General features: G+C 36.2%; 1 protein-coding gene across 1 annotated transcript in view; it reads left to right on the top strand.

Annotated features, from left to right (window-relative positions):
* Positions 1-14715, top strand: part of TRHDE (thyrotropin releasing hormone degrading enzyme) — a 1069075-nt gene that overhangs the window by 740128 nt on the left and 314232 nt on the right. The window contains exon 7 of the mRNA XM_082253105.1: positions 11572-11637. Within this exon, the coding sequence (XP_082109231.1) occupies positions 11572-11637 (66 nt within the window). The remainder of the gene's footprint in view (positions 1-11571; positions 11638-14715) is intronic.

Below are 14715 nucleotides of genomic sequence, written 5' to 3'. Positions count from 1 at the left end.
TGTCTCTATAAGTTTTGCACATCGAGAGACTGAAATTTTTGCCCATTCCTCCTTGCAAAAAAGCTTGAGCTCAGTGAGGTTGGATGGAGAGTGTTTGTGAACAGCAGTTTTCAGTTCTTTCCACAGATTCTCAATTGGATTCAGGTCTGGACTTTGACTTGGCCATTGTAACACCTGGATATGTTTATTTGTGAACCATTCCATTGTAGATTTTGCTTTATGTTTTGGATCATTGTCTTGTTGGAAGACAAATCTCCGTCCCAGTCTCAGGTCTTTTGCAGACTCCATCAGGTTTTCTTCCAGAATGGTCCTGTATTTGGCTCCATCCATCTTCCCATCAATTTTAACCATCTTCCCTGTCCCTGCTGAAGAAAAGCAGGCCCAAACCATGATGCTGCCACCACCATGTTTGACAGTGGGGATGGTGTGTTCAGGGTGATGAGCTGTGTTGCTTTTACGCCAAACATAACGTTTTGCATTGTTGCCAAAAAGTTTGATTTTGGTTTCATCTGACCAGAGCACCTTCTTCCACATGTTTGGTGTGTCTCCCAGGTGGCTTGTGGCAAACTTTAAACTACACTTTTTATGGATATCTTTAAGAAATGGCTTTCTTCTTGCCACTCTTCCATAAAGGCCAGATTTGTGCAGTATACGACTGATTGTTGTCCTATGGACAGAGTCTCCCACCTCAGCTGTAGATCTCTGCAGTTCATCCAGAGTGATCATTGGCCTCTTGGCTGCATCTCTGATCAGTCTTCTCCTTGTATGAGCTGAAAGTTTAGAGGGACAGCCAGGTCTTCGTAGATTTGCAGTAGTCTGATACTCCTTCCATTTCAATATTATCGCTTGCACAGTGCTCCTTGGGATGATTAAAGCTTGGGAAATCTTTTTGTATCCAAATTCGGCTTTAAACTTCTCCAACAATATCTTGGACCTGCCTGGTGTGTTTCTTGTTCTTCATGATGCTCTCTGCGCTTTAAACGGACCTCTGAGACTATCACAGTGCAGGTGCATTTATACAGAGACTTGATTACACACAGGTGGATTCTATTTGTCATCATTAGTCATTTAGGTCAACATTGGATCATTCAGAGATCCTCACTGAACTTCTGGAGATAGTTTGCTGCACTGAAAGTAAAGGGGCTGAATAATTTTGCACGCCCAATTTTTCAGTTTTTTATTTGTTAAAAAAGTTTGAAATATCCAATAAATTTTGTTCCACTTCATGATTGTGTCCCACTTGTTGTTGATTCTTCACAAAAAAATTACAGTTTTATATCTTTATGTTTGAAGACTGAAATGTGGCAAAAGGTTGAAAAGTTCAAGGGGGTCGAATACTTTCGCAATGCACTGTATATATATATATATATATATATATATATATATATATATATATATAATGTGTATATATATATATTTTTTTTTTTTCTTAATTTCTACTATCATAATAAAGTAGTGTCTGTAGTTGACCACTCATAATAGCCAACCTGTCCTGTGATAATGCACAGCTGCTGTCATGTGTGAGTAATCACAAACATTGAGCTTAACTAGAACAAATGTGCAGTTCTAAAAACTTGGTTGTGATGTGAATGAATGTAGCACATTTAATATAAAAGAGGATCTAAATTAGATTAAAGTCACATGACATCTGTCTGTCAGTTCTAAACATAAACATTTATTTTTTGATTATAGATAATTGGAGCCTTGTTTATTTTGACAAAATAGGTGCATTATTTAGATGTAATTGTTGTCATTATTTATCTTTTCTTTACACTCTTTATCAGTGATTTTATATATTTAAAACAAGAAAAAAAAAGACTTTATGACATCAAGCTATATGTATTATTAACATTCCTGGTTTCTTCCTTAGTCTTGGTTCAAACTTGCGAGATGCGGGAACCAGCACGATTCTTGTGCGGGTTCCTACATTGCATCTGACTCGCAGGCAGTTCACATTGCTCTCTGCAAGCTGCTGTGGGTGTCAATAGAAAGTTATTGACACCCCCAAATCAGTTTGCAGATTGCATCAGAATGCAGTGAGAACTGTGGAATCTGATCGCATGAGTGTGAACACCCATGCAATCCAATTCCTGGCCGTACCAAAAAAAAAGGATCCTGCACCATTTTGTTGCTAATACAATGCAATTTCAGTCATACAAACTGTATGGCTGAATGTGCATCACATTCGTGTGAACCCAGCCTTTAGTGCTAAGTATGTAAATGAATAGCGCTGGTCTATACCTACCTATTGAACTATAGGCTTACAAATTATCCAAAGTGCTAGTGCTAAACAATAAAAAAATGTCATCACACATATAATATAACGCATACAGTATATAAAAAAAGTGCACATATCAAAAGAGACCCCTGTCCCCATCAACATGGTGACAAAGTGCTTTAGGGTGGGGGGCCAAAGTGCCAACCGATGTTGGGAGCATGTGGCCTGGTAGGGTTCAGAAGGGGGGGGGGGCGCTCACTCGTTCGTTTCCCCCCCCCCCATTCCTGACCTGCCGGGCTGCATGCTTGGATAAGGACCTGGTATAGATTGGTAGGGAACCTACGCTGTTTTTCTTTTCTGAATTTTCTATTGCTGGAATTCTTTTGTTAACATTTCAGCTCTTAGTGGGGAAGCCTGCAGACAGCTGATGAGTCATCTGTTGTGAAGGGCGCAGCGCCTGGCTTCCCAGCCCACTTCTTAACCAACTATTTTTCACACAGAATTTAAATCATTTTTTGACCGATCTGATTTTGAAATGTTCTGAACATTTTATATTCATTAGAAAATGAATAAACAAAACAAAATTGACCACTTAACCTCCAGAAGAGTTACCCCCTTCCTAACCAGGCCATTTTTGTGATATGTCACTGTGTTACTTTAACTGACAATTGTGTGAATGTGTGACGCTGTACCCAAATAAAATGAATGTCCTTTTTTTTACCATTCTATTTGATCACCTCTGCGTTTTTTATTGTTTGTTTCTTTTTTCCCATTTATTTTTTTCCAGTCAGATAATTTTTTTTAAATGTTTCATGTTAACAAAACAATCACACAACACTGTTTACAGCTTCCATCGAGAACCATATTCGTGTCATATAATTTGTGTATATAAATGAGACAATCATCTGGTTCATTAGGGGCAGCATCATTAGATATAGTACAATAGATATTGTCCAGTCCCTACTGGAATTACAGACTAACATACTGTCAAAAAATAAATAGAAACAAAAAGAGTAAAACCAAAGACCATAGATGCCTTTCATCTGTACACATTATATGTCACAAGCCATATGTCTCATCTGGTTATTATTAGCATCTCCCACACATCCACGCCTGAGTCATAAGGGGTCACAGAGGGGATGTTCATCTTATTGATAAGCATATTCAATACATGCCCTCCAGCAGGTCAATTAGCAGGACAATAGTCTATGTAACATAATTATGGTTGGGGCCAGTCCAGGATTAGCTAACCACATATCTCATATCTTTTCAAACTGTTCAGGGCACTTCCTGTGCTGAAATACAAGTTTCTCTCTAGACTGGGTAGTGTTAATTTGTGCTTTCCATGCCTCCAAGTAGGGGGATGTGGTAATAACCATTTCTGCACAACTAACATCCTTGCTTGAAAAAGGACTCTAACGATTGGTATATATGTATTATCAGGCAAATCAGCTTCATCCTAGATATTTAATAAGCAATACTTGGGTCTGTTGCCAAAGTTACCTGAAATACGGTGTTTATAGTGGCTAGTGCCAATAGGGATGTAACTTAGGGCTTCACCACATCATATGGATGAGATTGGCAGGACTTTCTCTGCATTTAGGCACAATGGGGTATCTCTATGCCAGGCATAAAGTTTTTCTAAAGTTTTGTCAATTCTATGTAAGATAAAAATTATGTGCTCCTGTGAGTAGGAGAAGACACCACAGACCGAGCCAATTTCCAGTGGTCATCCAAAAGGTGACCCAGGTTTTTAGACCATTGATCACGAGCTGGTACATAAACCTTTTCCTGAAATCTAGCATGTAATATACTATACAATTGAGAGATAAGCCCATTTTTATAGTCGGCGCTTGACAATAAATCAAATCAAACTTTCAAATGCCTTTCGGGTATCTAGTGATTTTTTTGCTGTATGTCCTGAGTTGTCTACAGGGAGCTGTAAATTTAAAAATACTCATCTGATATTAGTGGCCATAGCCTGTGAGGGTATAAAGCCTGACTGATCCGTGGGGACCAAGTCTGTCCAGAACTCTTGCAAGTACTTTAATGTCAGACTTAAAAGAGATATCAGTTGATAGGACTCAGTTAGTCATTACTTTGGATTTACTGTATATAAAGCCTCATAGAAATCATGGAAACTCTCTAAAATAAGCTCAGTCGTGGACGCTACATAGCCACCAGAGTCCCTAATCACCCAAATAACCATTGATTCTTGTTGTGATCCAGCGATTACAGCTAGCAGATGGCCAGTTTGTTCTCCCTCCTCATAATATTTTTGTGAAGTTAAAAAAACTTTTGTTTTCTGCCTTAGTAAGAGAGCATTGCCTATAGAGGTGTTGGGTCTCCTGACATGATATTTTGGGTATTATCAATGGGATTTGTGATGTAAGCAGCCTCAGCTGCCCTCACTATCTCACACACCTCACCTCAATCATCACATCTGCTTCCCATTGTTTAGATACAGTTTTGACCCTGGAAATCTCCCTAATCAGGATGCCCCAAAGAAAAGCCTTCATGATGTCCCACACCATCAATGGGAAGGGTTGTGCCTTTGTTGTATAAAAAATACTCTGAAAGCATTTGCTTAATAACCTCACCAGGAGAGATCAAGGTTAACCAGTAGGGATTCACCTTCCATGGAGATACTCTCCCCAAACCATAGCCAGCAGGGGACACCAGGAGGGGATAATAGTCAAAGAGACACCGAGACTCATAAGAGGATGCCTTAACCCATGGAAGGAAAGAGCTCATTCCTAGGACAAGGTCAATCCTGGATAGAGAGAAGTACATGCTAGAGCAGCAAGAAGATTCCTTGACGTTGGGGTGGTTTAATCTCAGATGTACATCAGACCAAACTCCTTCAGTCATCTTGGAAATCTTGTCTCAGTTAACGTCACAGGACTGCTGGCTGGTTGTAATCTACACAGAGTGGGGTTTAGTATATTAATAAAGTCTAACACCGCCAGACCTGGGAGAGCTGAATACTGAGACATAAACCCAATCAGCTGTTTCAAAACATTGTCAGAGTAAGATGGAGGTATATTGACATTTGCTAATACAAAGTGCATATGTACCAGAGTACATATCATGCAAATATAGCAACCCACAGGGTCCAGCAAGCATTGGGTACAGGAGAATGTGGTGATTGAGAATATCAACACACTTACTCATCTAGCATAGGTGGAAAATGTTGCATGGTATTGTGATCTAAATTTAGCTTTATGAAAAAGGACATTAACATTCCCCACCATATGTGTCTCCTGTATGCAAGCTATAGCCGGTTTGTAATGTAATAACGTGGTAAGAATAGCCTGCCTTTTGACTGGAGTCACTGTACATTCACAGGACCTGTACATTCCAGGAGAGTATCATATGTGAATTAGCCATGGAAGACAATTAAACAGTGTGATAAATCGGAGTGAATTGCCGCAAAAGCAGCCCATAGTCTCATAGACCTTGGTGTCATGGCACCCATTTTATTTAATCGCATCTGTGTTTTTTATTTTTTGCTCTAAAAACAAAAAAAAAGCTGACAATTAAAAGAAAAAAAAAAAAAAAAACAATATTTTTTGCCTGGGAGCAATTCAGCCAGCGATGGCTGCCCTGTGCAGAGAGATAGGAACTGCGCCCATTCCCCTCGCTCTGTAACCCTGGAAACTGGAAGTGACGAGTAGTTTGTCACTTCCAGTTCCTTCTCTTTGTTAACCTTGCCACCAGTGGACAGAGAAGCAGCTGATTGGACCAATTCCGATCTGATCGGCTGCATGGGGGGCCAGAGGACAGATTTGGGGTCTCTCTCTATGAAAAAGATCTGTCATGGCCCATGCTGTCACAAGAGATGTTCATCCCTTGTGAAAGCAATAAAGTTAGTACAAAAAAACAGAAAAAAGTGTAAAAACAAAAAAAATGTTTGTATAAAATAAATAAATAAATAATTTAAAAAAATGTAAAGCGCCACTGTCCCACCGTGCTTATACGCAAATGCTAATGCAAACTTTACTCCCGCACGCATATGTAAAGAGTGCTTGCACCACATATCTGAGGTATTGTTGCAAATGTCAGAGCGAGAGCAATAATTTTAGCTCCTGTGCAACTCTAAACTGGTAATTTGTAAAGGCACTTAAAGCGTCGCCTATGGAGAATTTTAAGCGCCGTCATTTGCCGCGATTCCACGGGCAGACGCAATTTTAAAGCGTGACATGTTAGGTATCAATTTTCTCAACACAACATCATCTTTTATAACGTACAAAAAAAATTGGGCTAACTTTAGTGTTTCGTTTTTTGTAGTTCATGAAAGTGTTTTTTATTTTAAAAAAAAAATTGCGTTTGAAAAACCGCTGCGCAAATACCGTGTGACATAGAAAATTGCAACACCCACCATTTTATTCTATGGGGTCTCTGAAAAAAAAAAAAGATATATATAAATATATATATATATATATATATATATATATATATATATATATATATATATATAAAATGTTTGGTGGTTTTAAATAATTTTCTAGAAAGAAAAAGTAGATTTTTACATGTAGGAGCGAAGTGTCAGAATTGGCCTGGGAAGCAAGTGGTTAAACAATAAAAAAAACTAATACTGTAGCTTAAAAGCAGATCTGTAAATACAGTATATTTAAGTACAAAAAATGTCTAGTTTCGCATTTACAAAAATGCATTGGTGGAATCAAACGTAACAAAATTCTCTCTTCTCTCTGTTTTGCATAAGAGACCTATCTGCAGGATCTAATATTTGCTAGGGAATTATCTCCTATTTGTGAAATAATGGGTATATTTTACCTCTGATAAATCATTTCAAATAAGACTTACCACATTTCACTGCATTGTTTTGGAAGAACCTTCTGTCTAAACTGTACAATGTTCCACATATATCATTTGAGCATAAAATGTGATCAATATTTGAGGAAACATAAATGAAAAATAGCAACAATTATTTTATTGAGAAAGACTTTTACTATCCATCTGAAACAATGTCCCAAATCAATAGCACAGGAAAAATTAAATGATCTACACTCTATAATCCACAGTATTGTAGGTACGGCTGTAGCTTCATTACTTGTTATGATTAACTGTGGTTCAGAGCTCTGCCTGCAAACGTGCTGGCAAAGGGAGAATCTTAGTAATACTAAACTTATCTCTAGCAAATAGATTTCTCTCTGGGGATTAAAGCTTGTTAAAGATGTGCTACACTTGTTTGGCAGTCAGCTGAAAGAAATGGAGTGATAAGGGTCTACTATATATTTCTCCATCGGGAACAAAATTCTAAAAAGTTCTAAAATATTTAATTGATTAATAGAATTTATTTGTGAATATATTTGAATTACTAAATTTCTAATTTAATTACTAATTTGTGTTAAACAAGCCTTTCCTAGGCACATAAAAAAAAAAAACTTCCCAAACCAATATTTATATTAGGTCTCAAGTAAACACGTTTTAAACATAAAAAAGGCATTTTTCTACCACATTGAGCTGGTGTGATTGTAATTTGAACAATATAATAATATTTAAAGCATATGTGTAGCAAAAAACATATACAGTAAGTATGCTAACTTAACAAATGTATTTTTGATTACCTTCCTGAGATGTCAGTTAAAGTAAACATGATGACCATGATCGCTGGCTGCTTTCATTGACCAGGAAGGATGACATCACTCCCACGCATGCATGGGAGCTCAGTCAGATTCAGCATTGACAAATTTGTACAGTGAGCAGCACATTCGCAGCTCACTGTGCATGGGCGGACAGGCAGGTAAGTCACTTTAATGAAGAAGAGACAAAGCATGTATCTTCTGCATTAAAATTCCTGACTGTCCACCCATCTTTAATTTTGTCCTAACGTTCCACTTTAAGCTGGCTATAGGTGGGAATTATTCTATCCACACAAACGAGGTGAATGCAGAAATCCCCCTTGCCAGGATATTATATTCTGACAGTGGGACAATACACTGATCAGGTTGCAGTTGCTGATTGAGAAACATTTTCCAACATTTTCATTTGACAGAAGTCAATCTGAAAATCAACTTCTGCCAAGTGGGGTGGACACACATGGATTGAAATGCAGCCCATTTCTTATGAACTGGTCAACATTCCATCCTTTTGTGCCCAGCTTTAGGAGACAGTTGTCACTGCATAATACAAAGGGCCTGAACAAGGATCTTAATGCAGGATTCTTAGGATGTTGAAATATTAGTTATTACAAGCCTAACTCCAAAAAAGTTGGGACACTGTACAAATTGTGAATAAAAACAGAATGCAATGATGTGGAAGTTTCAAATTTCAATATTTTATTCAGAATACAACATAGATGACATATCAAATGTTTAAACCGAGTAAATCTATAATTTTAAGGGAAAAATAAGTTGATTTTAAATTTCATGGCATCAACACATCTCAAAAAAGTTGGGACAAGGCCATGTGTACCATTGTCTGGCATCCCCTCTTCATTTTATAACAGTCTGCAAATGTCTGGGGACTGAGGAGACAAGTTGCTCAAGTTTAGGAATAGGAAGGTTGTCCCATTCTTGTCTAATACAGGCTTCTAGTTGCTCAACTGTCTTAGGTCTTCTTTGTTGCATCCTCCTCTTTATGATGCGCCAAATTATTTCTATCTGTGAAAGATATGGACTGCAGGCTGGCCATTTCAGTACCCGGATCCTTCTTCTACGCATCCATGATATTGTAATCGATGCAGTATGTGGTCTGGCATTGTCATGTTGGAAAATGCAAGGTCTTCCCTGAAAGAGATGACATCTGGATGGGAGCATATATTGTTCTAGAACTTGGATATACCTTTCAGCATTTATGGTGCCTTTCCAGATGTGTAAGCTGCCCATGCCACATGCACTCATGCAGCCCCATACCATCAGAGATGCAGGCTTCTGAACTGAGCGCTGATAACAACTTGGGTTGTCCTTGTCGTCTTTAGTCCGGATGACATGGCATCCCAGTTTTCCAAAAAGAACTTCAAATTTTGATTAATCTGACCACAGAACAGTTTTCCACTTTGCCGCAGTCCATTTTAAATGAGCCTTGGCCCAGAAAAAACGCCTGCGCTTCTGGATCATGTTTAGATATGGCTTCCTTTTTGGCCCATAGAGTTTTAGCGGGCATTGAATGGCACGGTGGATTGTGTTCACTGACAATGTTTTCTGGAAGTATTCCTGAGCCCATGTTGTGATTTCCATTACAGTAGCATTCCCGTCTAAGGGCCCGAAGATCACGGGCATCCAGTATGATTTTCTGGCCTTGACCCTTATGCATAGAGATTGTTCCAGATTCTCTGAAACTTTGGATGATATTATGGACTGTAGATGATGATAACTTCAAACTCTTTGCAATTTTTCTCTGAGAAACTCCTTTCTGATATTGCTCCACTATTTTTTGCCACAGCGTTGGGGGGAATTGGTGATCCTCTGCCCATCTTGACTTCTGAAAGAAACTGCCACTCTGAGAGGCTCTTTTTATACCCAATCATGTTGCCAATTGACCGAATAAGTTGCAAATTGGTCCTTCAGCTGTTCCTTATATGTACATTTAACTTTTCTGGCCTCCTATTGCTACCTGTCCCAACTTTTTTGGAATGTGTAGCCTTTATGAAATCCAAAATGAGCCAAAATTGGGCATGACATTTCAAAATGTCTCACTTTCAACATTTGATATGTTATCTATATTATATTGTGAATAAAATATACGTTTATGAGATTTGTAAATTAGTCTATTTCTTTTTTACTCAAAATTTGTACAGTGTCCCAATTTTTTTTGGAATTGGTTTGTAGTTTTACATTAACTTTAAAGAAATATGAATTTTAAAAAAACAGAGGATTCAAAGGAATATATCCGGCAGAGTAAGCATGACATTTTACACTGCATATACAGAAGTATTTGAACAGCATTTATACAATTCACACGTGGATTTTCTGTTTACTATTTCCATTATCCCATGGACTCATTGTGCCTCGATCTAACTAATTTATAAATGACCCTAGGTCCAGTGCTATAACATTTCCTATTGCTTGCAAGTATGATGATCTACCTAACCCTAGACATGCTTCACTCAAGTCTTTAATTTAGGATGCTGTGCTAAGTAGATGAATGCCCTGCATGAAAGAGACTCATAGCAGGGATGAAAAGCAGATGAAAGTGTTGCAGAGATGGTGCAGCCTAGTATTCATTATCAGGTCCCATTGGAGGATATTTGTGTTCTTTATTTCCTTGCAAAAACATCAGTCAAGAATAGGATACTATAGCATTGTTGTAAATTGCAGTAGTAAATATTTAGTTTTAACGTCATAATAATGTCATGAAAATAAATAATTATTATATGTACATTCGTTAAGAAACCTTTGAAGCAGCAATCTTCATAATCTGATATGTCCTGTAGTGACATACTGTAGGGGTCAGATGATTTAGCTTCATAGTGCGTAGAGGGGCACAGACATCTGACAGAAATGTCAAATGCTGAAGAGACTGATTAAGGCTGCAGCACTGAAAGGCAGGGAAGGTCAGAGAAATGGACTGCCAGAAAGGGTGAGTATAAGACTTTTTCTCTTATGAGAACTTTCAGCAGCATTTTTTAGGCTAGCCTTATAGGGTCACTTTTAAAGAGGGTGATATTTTTATTATAATATGTTTTAAAAGAAGTGTATGCTTTTCACCTAGTTCAGTTAATATTACCTTTGGAAAGTGTATTTTCACTTTGCAACGTAAATGTAAGGCAATAGGATGAAGCTGTATTGGCTTTGAAGACCTAATTATGTGTGAGGGAAAAAAGGATTTTTGCTGCCACATTTGGTTATTTAAAGTAACTACAACTTTATAGATTCACTAACATTTACTTTGTAAAGTAAATACACTTTCTAAAGTTAACATTACTATTCCTATTCTTTATTCCTTTATTAAATATACCTCTATAGATTCTTTTAACTAGGTGTCCATTCAAGGTGTGTTTATAAAGCATCAAATTGGACATTCACCAAATATTCACTGTAGGTATAGTCCTTCTTAAATGACACCTTCAGTGAATGTTTGGAGAATGTCACATTCACTGCTTTTTCAATGTTGCTCATATGTGTTACTAACATTAAACTTGTCTTGATACTAAATTTTAAAGCAATGTTTAAACTATAAAACAACTCTTCAACAGGAAATAAAAAAAAAAAAAAACAAGCAAGATGCATCCAAAGTAGCACTTTTTAAAGATTTTATTTTAATTGTGGTGTAGAGCATTCATACCAATTTACTGAAAAGAGCATTTTAATTTCAAGGCTTAATATTCATGTTTTCATAAAATAATTACTTATTGTGTTTCAAATACTAATTAATATATTTTCCTACAGGGGGCGGCCCTTATTAGAATGCTGGCAAACTTTATGGGCCATAAAGTATTTCAACGTGGTTTGCAAGTAAGTAACTTACCTAAAAGTATAATTTAGCATTAATCTGCATAACAGCATTTGGTTAAAATAAAAACAATTTTTCTTGTTGGATTTTGGTTAACTAAAAATGCAGACTTTAAGATATTTAAAACCTTCAAAATTAAAATCGCCTGCAGTATGAAGTATAATAATGCTAACTTACACACTTAAAAACATTAAACAGAGCTTCTTTAATGTGAATTCTAGTGATTTCACATATTAAAAAAAAAAAAAAAATAGGTTTAATTACACTTTTTAATCATCACTTATAGAAATTAACTTTATGAAATAATGTATGCTATTTCTTATTAAAATACTGGCAAACGTAAAAAAAAATTATGACAACACCTAAAATGCCAAAAAAACAAAACAAAATACAAGGAGCTTAATGCACGGAGAACATAACAACTTGTTTCTATTAAATATTTTTACAGCCACTTCAAACATCCTTGCTCTTTTAATCACTGACCTGCACTATGTAGTAGAGCCTAAGATATGGAGATATGTCTGTGCTCAGGTCCTGTATAGCTTTATTTATAATAAATCAGCTAAATACATTCTAAAACAAAAGGTGTGCAATGTTCATTTTATCTAAGAAAGCAGCCATATGCTGAACTCCAGTTACTGTACCTTCTGCTTCTGTGCGCCATAAAGGGCAACTCTAGCTGACATCTGGATGCTCTGAGTCACTGTACTTGCAAAACCTCACTGCTTGTTGCACTTTGTTGAAATGAATGTTCTCTGCGCTAAAATATGTTTGACATAGAACTATATTCTTTGTATAGGTATATATATATATATATATATATATATATATATATATATATATATATATATATATATATATATATATATATATATATATGAGTGTAATTAGCTTTAAGAAAGAAGCTTGTTAACGATTGTTTATTTCTATGTGTAGTCTGTAAATCACTGTGCTTCACTGCTCCTTCTCTGTCAATGCAAGTTTACTTGAATTAAATCAATAGCCTCTCTATTAGTGTAACTGAGCTTATCTCAGTAACCCTTAATCGGGGATGGTAGATATATTCATTGATACAGAGATGAACACTAAAGGGAACATTTTAAAATTGGCATATGTAATTCTAGACAAAACTGTCCAACAGCAAGTAGAAATCAAAAAGCATGACACAAATCAAATTAGTGTAATGAAAATACACCATCATTTTACTTTAAGTTCATGATTTGACCTTTACGTGTCAGTGTATTTTGCAGGTAAAATTATTTTAAACATAATGCCAGCAAAGAAAGCATTCCACTTACCTTTTTGTGTTTATATTGGTATTATTCCTGTTGATATTATATACAAGGACAATGTTGCTCTGTAATTCATTCAGTGAACAACAGAAGTAAAATACGTTTCTTGTGATGGTTATGTGACAATTTTTCATACCTAACAAATCCACCTTAACCAATTTAAAGACAAACAGAGAGAACATTAAAAATAAACAAAAACAATGAAAGTCATTTATTCTCGTGAAATCTGTTTTGGGGAAATCATTTTAGAGGCAGCCATGGATGATGAATTATTTATAATGCGGCATGCTACTTAGAAATGTCCCTTAAAGTAAATTGATGTTCACCTGAAATACAATTATGCTAAGATAGAGAGAGCAATCAATCTTATCTGTTCTCCGTTAGCTTTTCATTTTGAATTTTAAATAAACTGCATTCGAGATCAGGTCACATTTTCGCACCCCTGCTTTAGCCCTTAAATGCATTGAAATGTTAAAATAAACAAGAGAAAGTCATAGTTATATCAATCACGGATAAGGCCTGCTCTGGATCAAATCCGACTAGCTTGATAATATAATTTTAATATGATTTGCCATAGCTGTTTTTGAACTGCTAGTTGTAATCCCCTAGAATACATTGTAGTGATTGGTGTATAAATCTGCTTATTAGATATATCCCAACGGGGGCAGTAGCAATAAGAATCTCTGATAAGCTAAGCCTAATTAAAGCTTTTATAGACACCAAGTAAGTTCTGTTGTAATGTTACAGTAAGTCCCATAAAGTATTCTTTTTTCCCATGCTATGAAAGGTTACAATTACAATTTAAAGGCTTTTTTTTTTTTTTTTTTTTTTACAGTGTTTAATTTGATTGTAGCACACAATTTGTGTTGCATTTGTTAGATGAGGAAAATCTTGGGAAATTGTATCTTTTCTAGATTGTCATTAAATGGGTTGTGTATGTATAAACCATGGATGCATGCACTGCATACATTAATGAAAACTTGGGCTGGGATAAGTTTAACAGGACTGAATAAACATCCTCTACACTGTACATGATGATTTGTGTTTTGAAATGAGCTAAAGCTGCAAGAACAGTAACGTTTAGCAGAGTGTCAGTTATTCATGTATTGTTTTTAAGTATCATTTTTATCAGTGAATAATGTATTTAATGTGATCTGTCACTTCTCATTGGAAAAAGAAAATTGTGATTATAAAATGATACTGTATACTGGCTAATGTCTAAAAGCTGAATAAAAATCAACTGAACAAATGACAGAAAAAAACAAATGATATATAATTTTTACTGTGGGAAAAACTTGTTTCAAAGTTTGTATTCTGTTATAGAATAAAAACTATTCAGTCACAAGGAATGCATGAGAACACAAGGCCATACAAGGCGTTTAGAGGAGAAGCAATTTAACCTCAGGTTATGCAGGGGGCCCTTTACAGTAAGGGCTACAAGATTGTGGAATTCTCTGCCAAAAATGGTGGTAACTGGGGGGAGTATGGCTAAGTTTAAAAGACTCTTGGACGTACATCTAAAGGATCAAAACATTCAGGGGTATGAGAAAAGATTCACACCTACACAGGTTGAACTGGATGGACTATTGTCTTTATTCAACCTCAACTACTATGTAATTATATAACTATGTTATGTGAAGAGAAATAGAATCCATGGTAGCTCCTTCAATGGGGCCCTTCTCTGGGTCTGTTCTTATGCCGTATTGTTTTTGGAGTTACTATATTGCAAAAATAATACATGCACGTGATTCGCTACGGCAGAACTGAACAGAGAAGGTACAAGTCCAC

This window comes from Pelophylax lessonae, assembly GCF_965119305.1.
Source record: "Pelophylax lessonae genome assembly, chromosome: 4".
NCBI classification, from domain to species: Eukaryota; Metazoa; Chordata; class Amphibia; order Anura; family Ranidae; genus Pelophylax; species Pelophylax lessonae.
The sequence above is the reverse complement of the archived record's forward strand: the minus strand, read 5'-3'. Positions and strand labels throughout refer to the sequence as shown.